Source organism: Typopeltis vanoorti, chromosome 3 (assembly GCF_054136105.1).
Source record: "Typopeltis vanoorti isolate ZY-2024b chromosome 3, IOZ_Tvanoo_1.0, whole genome shotgun sequence".
In the NCBI taxonomy this organism is placed as follows: domain Eukaryota; kingdom Metazoa; phylum Arthropoda; class Arachnida; order Uropygi; family Thelyphonidae; genus Typopeltis; species Typopeltis vanoorti.
The window spans coordinates 49,901,758-49,914,285 of NC_143551.1; the positions used below are offsets into that span (position 1 = coordinate 49,901,758).

The window sequence follows — 12,528 nt, forward strand, 5'->3', positions numbered from 1 at the left end:
TAACAGACAATTTGGAAGAAAATTTGATAAAAAGTTAGTAATGTGGTAACTTTTTTATGTAGTACTATAATTATCCTGCATACCCAAGGATACATGACAGGAATTTGATGATGATGTTTTCTTGGTGATGAGTGAACATTAGAAAGGGTCTAAAGAAGATTAACTAAGATGGTAGTAACTGGTCTTTGGAATGTGTAGTATGATGATAGATTGAGGGAATGCTATTTGAAAAGCCTCGTGAATAAGGGGAGAAGAGAAGTGATATGACCGAGATAAAGTTGGTAAGGAGTTGTTACGGTTCCATGAAAATTCATCGAAAAAACAGTTAATCGAAAGACAATTCATCGAATGAACAATTCAATGAACAACAATTCGTTGAAAATGCAATTCATCGAAAAAACAATTCACCAAAAATGTTAACTAAAATTTCATTAAATTGATCCAGCCAAAGCAGAATTGCTAATATCATTTCGAAAATGTTATGATAAAAGTGATCCATTTAGAACAAAAACTGAACCGTGCAGACAGCTTCTTGTACCAACAACTTCTACTAATTCCGCTAAGTCAGAAAGTTATTGTAATACATAATTTGGACACGTTATTCTTTGTTGCCCCGAATATAGCTGAACTGAAAACTGGAATGGTTCGACATTTTTTGTAAAAGTTTCAAATAGCGAATCTGATTCAGATTTGCTATTTGAAACTTTTATTCATCCCATAATAATTGCTGTATTGAAGTCGCATATTACTACTAGTAACAATAATAATAATGGAGCCTGCATAGGCTGGGCTTTTCCTCCTGGAAACAGGCAAATCAGTCGCATGAGCAGACATGAAACAGTTATCGGACAAGAAAGACAATAAGAAACCATATTGTTCTATAATTATTCCCTATTAAAGTAGCATTGCTTTCTCACTCTGCACGGATCAGTATTTGTTCTAAATGGATCACTTTTATCATAATATTTTCGAAAAATTAAAATTTTTGGTGAATTGTTTTTTCTACGAATTGCATTTTAGATGAACTCACACTAAACACTAAGCCAGTACCATTGTTACTGGCTTAGTCTTTAGTGTGAAAAAATTTTTTCATAGTTCTTTCAAATTTTTCAGTCTTTAGAGAGTGGGGAATAGAACAAAAGGAGGGTATGGGCACGGGAGCATATTTTTTAAGGCACATTTTGTTGAGCTTTACATGTGAGAGTGGGTGTAACTCCCAATGAGTTTTTTTGACTCCACGGAGATCTAGTGTTAATAATAATAATGTTGTTATAATCAAGATTCTCACATATCGAATGCCAATAGAACATTCTGATAAGAATGTTCGATTGGCAGCATGCTAAATTAGACTTTCTTGAGTGACTATAGTTCTTAGTTTTTTTTTTTTTTTAAACTTAGAGAAACTTTGCTGAGATAGTAGTAACTGGAATTGTCAAAAAAAATTCTCTGTTATCAGAGGAGTTCTCTACAGATGCAGTTGAACTGTTTGACTTTGTCATGCACTCAGGCTATTTCATCTGCAGGAACCATCTATAAACAGATTGAAGGAAATGCTATGGAAAGATCCCTTGCAACTTGCACTTACTAATTTATACTTAGAGTATCTTGTATTGAAGAGAATCCCTATTCTCTTCAATATAACACCAACCTTCCTTTTGGATTTGATATGTAGATAATGTGTTTGCCATCTGGCTAGACTCAGAAGAATCTTTACTCATCATCATCAAATTCCTGCCATGTACCCTCAAGGGGTGTACAGGATATGACAGTACTACATGAAAAAATTACATCATTACTAACTTCCTATCTACAATTTTCCTCCAAATCAGCCTGTTACTTGTCAAGACTCCAACATTATCAGATGTTATATTTCTATCGTCTAAGGCACTTTGTACCATATCAATCCACCTATATCTTGGTCTTCCTCTGGGTCGTTTTGCTGCCAACCTGGCAGAGAACACTTGTTTTGCTAATCTTTCCTCTCCCATTCTATTTAAGTGACCATACCATCTGAGATTAGCTCTGCTAACGCATTCTTGGATGCTGACAATGTCAAGTTCTTTCCTAATATCCTCATTTTTAATATGATATTGCCATTGATGCCATCTGTTCACGCCTCTAATCTTTCTCAGGACTCTCATATCTGCGGTCTCTAGTCTTTGGTCAAGTGTTTTACTTCTGACCCAGCTCTCAGATCCATAAGTTAAAATTGGTTTGAACACAGTCTTGTATACAGCTAATTTAGTGTTCCAACTAATTTCTTTCTTATTCCATATGAATTTATTCAATTGACTTCCCACGATACCAGCTTTGCTGATTCTGTTGTCTATTTCTATATTTAGTTTACCATCTTCAGTAAAAATTGTGCCTAAGTAGCTGAAATGTTTTACTTGTTCCACAGGTTCTCCATTCACAACACAGTTGACATTTTCAATGATTCTGCCTATTTTCATTGTCTTTGTCTTTTTATTGCTGACCTTCATACCATATCTATTACAACAGCTATTCAATTTAGTCAGAGAATCTTGCAGACTTGTAGCGGATTTATTTAGAAGTATAACATCATCCGCATAAAGCAAAGAGCTGACATTAACATCTCCAATTTTGATATCAGGTTTAATACCACATTCCTTCATAATGTGATCCATATAGATAATGAATAACAGAGGGGATAACGTACATCCTTGTCTCACACCAGTTTTAACATTAAACCATCTTCCTGTACTTCCTTCAATTCTAACTGCTGACTCACAACTCAAATAAAGACTAAGTATTGCTTGATATAATGCCCCATTGACACCATATAACTGCAGCGTATTGAATAGCTTCTCTCTTGGCACCTTGTCATATGCCTTTTCCAAATCGACAAAACTTAAATACAGATCTTTGTTATATTCCCATGCTTTCTCGACTATTTGTCGTAAAGTGAAGATCTGATCCTGACAGCCTCTATTTGGCCTGAATCCAGCTTGTTCTTCACCAAGCTTTTCTTCCACAATTCTTCTCAACCGTTTCTCAAGTATACTTGCATAGATCTTGCCTGGAACATCTCAGTAGGGAAATAGCTCTGTAATTCTCACATTCAGTTTTATTTCCCTTTTTATATATGGGTACTATGAGAGCTCTACTCCAATCATCGGGAATTCGTCCCTCTGTCCAGGCTTTCTGAACTATGCAGTGCAGCCACTGTAAGACTCTTATACCACCATACTTCAGCATTTCTGGTCGAATATCATCTACTCCTGCTGCCTTTCCACATTTCAAGCCTTTGATGGCTTTTTCTACTTCAAGTATGGATATGTATTCCTGACTGCATGCCTGGTCAGTGTTTTTTATCACTGTGCTGTCATCACTGCTTGTTTCATTTAGCAGTTTTTCAAAGTAATTACTCCATACTTCAAGGATATCTTTTTCTCCTGTTTTCATTTCACCTTTATCATCTCTAATTCCTTTTACAGCACTCTTTCCTCCATTCCTAAGCTTCTTCAACAACCTCCAGAATATTTTGCCACCTTCTTGATATTTATTTTCTATATTCTTGCCAAAGTCCTCCCATGACTTTTGTTTAGCTAGTTTTACACACTGTTTAGCTTTCTTACATTTATCTCTGTATTCTGTAAGAGTAAAAGCTGACTTATTTGTCAGGAACTTTTGATATGCTTTCTTCTTTTCCTTCACTGCCTCTTTAACTTCCTGTGTCCACCAGGTAGTTCTGATTTTTTTATCTTTGCACACAACCTCACCACATGCCTCTCTGGCAGAATCAATCAATGTTTCCTTCAGAGTTTGCCACTGAATCTCCAAGGTTTGATTCCTGTTCTCAAACTCTTTCATTTTCTTTTCAATAATATTTCTGTATTTTAGTCTACAGTTTACATCTGAGAGCTGCTCAACTTTTATTCGCTTTAAAACTTTCTTACATGTTATTCTTTTCAATATGAAATTCAATTTTATCCTGCTCAAGACTAAATAGTGATCACTTCCAATTTCAAATCCTCTGTACACTCTGGTGTCCTGCACCAGGGAGAAAACATCACTATCAACAATAACATAGTCAATGAGACTTTTCTTATTCCTAGCCTCTTCTCTCCATGTGAATTTGTGCACATTTTTATGTTGGAACATGGTGTTAGGAACTTATCATATAACCTCTTTACTTATCATATAACCAAAATCAACAGCCAATGCATCAACTTCACTATGGAAAAAGATGGAAATTTAGCCTTCTTGGATGTCCTCCTTACCAGTATCCCTTCAGGAACATATGATACTTCTATTCACTGCAAACCTACTTTCCTGCACAGGCCATTACATACAGCAAGATTCAGAACATCAACCATCTCAAAAAATAGGTATCTTTAAATGTTTGCTCAATAGATACATGTTATCTGCTCCAATTCCTAAGCTCTCCAAGAAGAATTGAGCACCATCCAATGCATCTTACTAAAGAATGGTTTTGCCTCAAGGAAGTTTAAATGCATCTTGGACTCTTACAAAGCCCATCTCCAAAAACCATGAACCTGCATGGCAAGTCTCTATTCCATATATCGCAGGCATCTCTGAGACAATTGCTAAGATTCCAAAATTTAGTTCCAACATTTTTCCCTATCAAGAAAATCTGCTCTTGGTTACCATCCACAAAAGATAAACAGCTCCTTCTCTCTTCCCCTGGGGTTTACCAAGTTCGGTGTAAGTGCCTCTGCTCATACTTTGGGCAAACAGGATGTCCTGTTGAAAAACAGCTACAAGAACAGCAATCTTATAACAATAAATCTGACCTTTCTCAGTATGCAGTAGACAGTGACAGCAATATCTTATGGTCCAATACTTGCCTCTTACATTGGTTTAGGTTTGAGCAGTTATTTAAAGAGAGTGCTGAGCACTTCTACACTGCCCAAATTTAAATTGTAATGACTGCCTCTTTATTTATGAGGATGAGACTCTCCCAAGATTTTGGAGAGTGTCATTCTCATAAATGGCAAGCAATAGTGCATCCCCTCTTTAATTAATTTGTTAAAAATTTAATTTAATTTGATTTCGAATCACTTAATTTTAAATTTTGGGCTTAAATGTAATCTTATTTTATTGTAACCATCAACTAGGTGGTATTCTGGTATGGAGATCAGCTCTGTAAATGTTCTAGTTTTACCTTGTGATTATGTTAATGCAATGATGATGACCAGTTAGTTTCTGGTTGAAATATTTGTAGTAATAAAATTATTATATTCTGGTGAATATGTGTCCAATAAACTGTGTACCATGTTACATACACTAGGTTGATAAATCTTAGCATTTCCTTATAGTACCTGCAATATTACATTATATATTACAGACAACTTGTAAGAAAAAGTCAATACAGTTCTTTCTCAATCTTCACGTGATCTCCCACATGTGGCACTGATGTGTTTGTAGGTCAGTTGCATCTGCATTCAGTAAAGTTAGGATAACATCATGTTGGCAGTTTAATGGCATATAACAGAGAATTAATCCCTTTCTCTCAACAAAATGGCATCATTAAAACTCTAAACAACAGAGCCCACAATCTTTGTTCCAGTGAAGTCTCTCTTTCAACAGAACTCAACCATATATATGATACCTTTCAATCCAATGGCTACAATTTCTACAGAATTAAAAAAATAATCAATTCCCCCCCCCCCCAAACAATCCATTACTATCTCTTCAGAGGAATTTTAGGAATGCCATTACTGTTCCCTATGTCTAGGGTGCATCTGAAAAAGTAGGCAGGTCCTTCAAGAAATATAGTGTCTGCACAGCTTTTAAGCCCCACCCTGAAACTAGCTACCCTTATCCGTTCCACTAAGGACCAGCTCTGCATACTTTGGGCAGATAGGTAGATCAACTACCATCCACACAGATTAACAAAGAAACTGCATCCACAATTGTGACTGTGGTCAGTGTGGTCTTGTGGACTATGTATTGGATATTACTAATAGGAATCAACTGGGAAAAAAACACCATGTTCCATCACAGCACATTTAGAAAAAAAAACACAATTTTTAGAATCTGTAGCAGGCATCAAAAATCATCCTAATTTAAATAAATATGGATACAAGACACTTGCTAAAATATAGGAAACATTAACCTTTCAAGATCCCAATTTATAACTGAGGTCTCATACAGATGCACATCAAGGGCACCCCACCTAGATAGGACTCTAGTGTTATATCCATGTGTTTCATTTAGTATTGTTGCTTTTGTGTGTGTGTGTTATGAGTGGTAGCTTGTACTCCCTGAAGATATCTCTGCGACTGAGACAAAATGTGGAAGAATTGAAATAGTTTTTAATACTTTCACAGCGGCACAGTTTATACTCCATCAAGCCTCTAAACCTGATTATTTCCTCCCCATTCATTCTTTCTTTTACTTGCAGCATAATGATGAAATTCTTTTGGGTTGCCTTTAGCTTGCACAAGAAATTTCCTTTCATATGATCCTCCATGTTTTTGGTGTTCTCTTTATATGTTTCATAACTCCTTTCATGCATATTTTCATTATATTTCTTCCACATAACTTCTTATGGACCTCTTGCTTAATAAGAATGCACATTTATTTCACTCTCATCCTATTTGGTATTCAAATTCCAGGGACAGATTCAAATAATAATGCATCATTTTATCTTTTCACTAATTCTCTTGCACTGCTGATAACCTTCTCATTCAGTAACACTGATACTGAAAAAAAAAACCAGTATCATAACATCCAGCTTGTAGTTCAGCATATAATCTATCTTAATTGGAACATCCAGCATCATCATCTCCAATGACTTTCTTCAGTCTGCTGCTAGACAAATGCTTCTCTATGCATCTTCCATTTTAGCAGGACTTGTGCATCTCACCACCATAAATATCTATAACATCTTACCACTGGTCTACCTGGTTTCCTATAACCAGTTCTTGGTGTCCATCTGTTGTCAGACATTCTACTCACATGTTCTGCCCAGTGCCAATGTCCATTACCTTTGTTTGCTTCCTTATCCAAGTATTATTCTTTTTATTTAACCATGATATTCTCAAAATCGCTCTATGTTTCTGTGTTGCTTTCAGTTTCTCTAGTTTTTTAGTCAGACTCCAGGCTTCACTACCATAGGTCACTGTTGGGAGATCTTTCTTTTTAGGCAGTTTGGTAAATTACTTTAAATCTCTCTCTATAATGGTTAAACACTTTCCATCCTGCTATTATTCTAGCTGAAATAAATTTTATTATCAAGTTTATGGTTGTTTGACATTCGTATGAATTCATTATTTTAATATGTCTTTGATTTATTTCAATTAGATCAGACCAGAAATCTTTCTAACCAAAGAGCATGCATTAGTCATCAGAAGCCAGAAAATAATATCACTCACACACACAATCACACAATATAAAAAAGTAAACTGTGTTTAGATAATTCAAGGCACCCATAATGATTACTCATTTAGTCCCATCAGAGTAATTTAGTGATGCATTAATGAAATAAAGAGCCAAAAGGCTTCACTTCGGCGATGTAAAAATTATTTAAATTAAGGGGATATATATTTAATCCCACATTATTTCAAAGCCGAATAAGAAACTCTAAGATAGAAATCAAATCAAAGAGTTTCATGCCGAATATAGCAAACTATTAAAGTTCGGCGAGTCCAAGCATAAGCAAACACCTGGTAGTACAATACCGGGTAACTCACAGTAAAGGTGGATAAAGCTACAATCACTGTTTTTAGTATTAGCCCTAATGTATTATTTATTTATTTCATTAATTTATTTGTGAATTAAATTTGACAACCCTTTTGACAACTCGTGCTGTAAAGTATTAAAGCTATTATCACTACAATATTGGTATTATTTGGTCTACCTACTCACTAATGAGACCTCAATAAAGGTTGAAACCGGTCTGGGTAGTGACCTGTCTCCCTTAATGTAAAACAACATACATCTCCTAGGGGATGTGTTTTATATTAAGGCTAATACTAAGAACAGTGATCATAGTTTTATCCACCTTTACTGTGAGTTTCCCAGTATTGTACTACCAGGTGTTTGCTTACACTTGGACTCGCCAAACTTTAATAGTTTGCTATATTTGGCATGAAACTCTTTGATTTGTTTTCTATCTTAGAGTTTCTTATTTGGCTTTGAAATAATGTGGGATTAAATATCCCCTTAATTTAAATAATTTAGTGATGCATTTCATTTCAGGTGTTCAGCAAACTTTGAGATTATATCAGTGCCTTATGGACTACAGGGAACACCCATATACTCAGCTATTTCCCAGGTCAGTACAGCATGATCACTGTCACCAACTGTCATACTGTTAGCACTTCTCATGCTATACTCAAATCTAACATTTTTTTGATCTTAGGTCTCTTCTGTTTGAGAAAGATATCTTGCAGCAACTAAATAAATACTCCTTTGTGAGTTTTCTCTGTTACTGAATTAATGTTCCGATAATGGCACCCATAATGATTACTCATTTAGTACCATCAGAGTAATTTGGTGATGCATTTCATTTCAGGTGTCCAGCATACTTTAAGATTATATTAGTGCCTTAGGGGCTAAACAGTGGCACTGTCTCTCTCTCTCTTGTGAAAAAGAATGATGGATCATTTCGTTTAGAATTAACCTGTTATACTGCAGTCAAGGTAATGATGCAATATTGAATGCATGCATGTTCAGCAACTAATTTGTGTTTTGCAAGCAACACAAAAGAGAGCCCACCCACCAACATTTGGCTAATTTCGTTTCAGCTAGAAAGAGTAGAAATCTTTCCAACCAAAGAGCATGCATTAGTCGTCAGACTATACCAGAGAAGCCAGAAAATAACATCACTCACACACAATCATGGTGTACAGTTATAAAGTTAAAATAAAAATTGGTAGAAAATAAAAAAGTAAACCGTATCATTTTATTTCATCATCTTAATATATTCTATTATAAAAAAATTAAGTATAAATAAATAATGAAACATAATACATGCATACATCTGAAAATGTGGGAGAATTTAACATGGAAGATATCACAGATGCCTGCCATTTCAAAAAAAAAAGTATCCCACAATTATGAGAGGATTGCTGAATTTTCCCTTTCCTCCTCCTCCTCCTCAAATTCCTGGCATGTTCCTCAAAGGATTGACAAGATATTATTCGAGTCCAGATGATTAAGCGAACATTATCTGTTCACTCACAATTTTTCTCTGTACCCACTGTCCCTATCCTGATCAACTGCTTTATTTCTAAACCAACTCTCAGCTCCATAATTAAAATTAACACTGCTATCCCTTCTTCACTTTTTTTAGCATATTAGGCTAAATTGCCTGTCAGGCCCAAGAAACTTGCTCCTGATGGACAAAATGGTTTCACATAAACCTCACACTGTTATGATAGTTAGATAGGTGGTAGTTAATCCTATCTACACAGTCTGCAATGTCTATCAAATCATGTATTATCTGGATGTTTTCCAGTATTGTAGAATGAAACACTCTACCATCTCCACAAGACTGAATAACTTATTTTCAATTGAAACATCTATAAAGGTTTTCCACGTGCTAGATGGGATGTGAATTTAATACATTTTAATCTCCCAGCCGGCCAGAACTTATATATATATACATCCAGATAAATCTGGATACGATTCCATAAGACCTATTGAATAACATGGATGAGAAGTGCAAGTTGGTCTCACTATTTCATCCACCTCGGCCGGTAGAGAGGTTAACTAAAGCACATCACTGATATCAACTATACTACAGGCTCCTGCTAAAACAATTATATAGCAAGTTATAATGATTGTGTATATGACTGTTCTAAAAATTTTCTTAACCAATGATTAAAACTTGTGCATCATTTTGAAAACTAATATCAACAATGAAATTCCAAATTTCCAAAAAATAACTGCTGTTCTGAACAACTCAAAAACAAATGCAAGAATTTAGACATAGTACTATATGCATTTTAAATTATAGTGAACATATAAAAATATATTTATGATTGCTAAAATACCTAAAGAAATTAAGTTTGCAGATTCACACAGAAAAAGAAAAGGCTTCTTACCTGTACTCAGTTTTTTGTTTGAACGCTTCCGAGGCTAAAAAAAAAAAAAAGCATACTGAGAAAATGGGATTTTTCTTCTGATTTGCCAAAATCAAAAATGTTTTGCAGTGGATTACTATTTAGCACATAATATTAATTTAAAATTATAACTTCACAAACCAGCACTCATCTTGCAGGTTTCAAGATTAGTCACACAATTCCAATATTTCTGCTGAAAGTTTTTTCACTTAGTAATGCTATAAATTAAAGATGCCAAGAATTATATTCTTGGTTTAATCCATTATCCAAGTGTAAGCAAATAAAGTTTGTCGTGAAGTATCTTCATGTCTAGGCTGCACATACAAGAGGCTCGTGACATTACACTAGATGCCTTACTATCCCATAATGCAATGCATGCCTCCTTTTGGATGTGTATAATGCTATGCATTATAAGAAGGACCACTAACAGACTCATTTTGACCTTTATTGAGGTCTCATCAGTGGGAGCCAGACCCAGGAAAAGAGATAAAGGATAAAACCAAGAATCTAATTTCTTGGTATCTTTAATTATAGCATAACCAAGTGAAAAGGCTTTCAACACATCTATCGCTGATGAAGAGTATTTTAATAATAAGTTGATATGACTTTTTATTACTTGTATATAGAAAATTTGTATATTACTTGTATATACAAGTAGATATATACAAGAGGAAGACCACAAATGAGTTGGATGGACAACATAAAAGAATTTACAAACTTGAACTTACAATTGTTGAAAGAAGGATAAGAGGCCAAGTAGTTTGGAGAGCCTTTGTTCACAAGATCACCATGAGTCGAAAAAGACTGGATGGCACAAAAAACAAACATATAGGAAATTTATGGCATGTGATTTAACTCAATTTTGGTATCCAACTCATATCGATCATGTCTGCTGAAAAGCAAATAGGGCAATGGAACAGCTATTGTAGCTAGCTAAACACAGAACTCAAACTGCTGATACAAGATGCTGATCAAGCAAGTCCTGATTTATGACTCGTCCGTATGGGGTCACATAGCAGAATCAAATATTAGCAACTACAGAACAATCCAAAACATATGTTTACGAATAGTGTTTAATGCACTATGGTTCATAAGAAACATATAGCATCATAAAGAAGTTGATATAGATCATAACTTCCCTATGCAAAAAAGACTGATAAATTCTTTGCAAATGTTGCTATCACCCTAACCCACTAATGCCAAGCAGTGGACTACAGTGAACATGATCCTGCAAATCAAACATCCCAAAACCACACTGAACAGGTAAGTTTTTGAAAACCCACTGTCAGAAACCCAAAATGGGCAAGCCAAAGGCTCAATAATATTCCTAGTCCATTATAGTCTACGACCTAGCAGTAGACTAAAGCAAATATTTTAGGACAAACATCCAAAAAACCATACCAAACAAGGAGGGGTTTTTTTTTTCATTTTTTTTTTCAGGAAAAAAACAAACAAAACAAACTCACTGGTGGGAAAATTTGGAGAAAAGAGCAAAGCTAATAATAATGGCAAATATCTGTTGGATTTCTGCTCAGGACATGGACTGGTTATTACTAACACCATGTTCCAACATAAAAATGTGCACAAATTCACATGGAGAGAAGAGGCTAGGAATAAGAAAAGTCTCATTGACTATGTTATTGTTGATAGTGATGTTTTCTCCCTGGCGCAGGACACCAGAGTGTACAGAGGATTTGAAATTGGAAGTGATCACTATTTAGTCTTGAGCAGGATAAAATTGAATTTCATATTGAAAAGAATAACATGTAAGAAAGTTTTAAAGCGAATAAAAGTTGAGCAGCTCTCAGATGTAAACTGTAGACTAAAATACAGAAATATTATTGAAAAGAAAATGAAAGAGTTTGAAAACAGGAATCAAACCTTGGAGATTCAGTGGCAAACTCTGAAGGAAACATTGATTGATTCTGCCAGAGAGGCATGTGGTGAGGTTGTGTGCAAAGATAAAAAAATCAGAACTCCCTGGTGGACACAGGAAGTTAAAGAGGCAGTGAAGGAAAAGAAGAAAGCATATCAAAAGTTCCTGACAAATAAGTCAGCTTTTACTCTTACAGAATACAGAGACAAATGTAAGAAAGCTAAACAGTGTGTAAAACTAGCTAAACAAAAGTCATGGGAGGACTTTGGCAAGAATATAGAAAATAAATATCAAGAAGGTGGCAAAATATTCTGGAGGTTGTTGAAGAAGCTTAGGAATGGAGGAAAGAGTGCTGTAAAAGGAATTAGAGATGATAAAGGTGAAATGAAAACAGGAGAAAAAGATATCCTTGAAGTATGGAGTAATTACTTTGAAAAACTGCTAAATGAAACAAGCAGTGATGACAGCACAGTGATAAAAAACACTGACCAGGCATGCAGTCAGGAATACATATCCATACTTGAAGTAGAAAAAGCCATCAAAGGCTTGAAATGTGGAAAGGCAGCAGGAGTAGATGATATTCGACCAGAAATG

At 35.0% G+C, this 12,528-nt stretch overlaps 1 protein-coding gene across 3 annotated transcripts in view; it reads right to left on the reverse strand.

The window, feature by feature from the left end:
• The window catches only part of Asx (transcriptional regulator additional sex combs), a 391,735-nt gene that overhangs the window by 177,686 nt on the left and 201,521 nt on the right, over positions 1 to 12,528 (reverse strand). For all 3 annotated transcript variants that reach the window (XM_090415600.1, XM_090415599.1, XM_090415601.1), the window contains one exon: positions 10,041 to 10,074. In XM_090415600.1, coding sequence (XP_090271726.1) covers positions 10,041 to 10,074 — 34 coding nt within the window. The remainder of the gene's footprint in view (positions 1 to 10,040; positions 10,075 to 12,528) is intronic.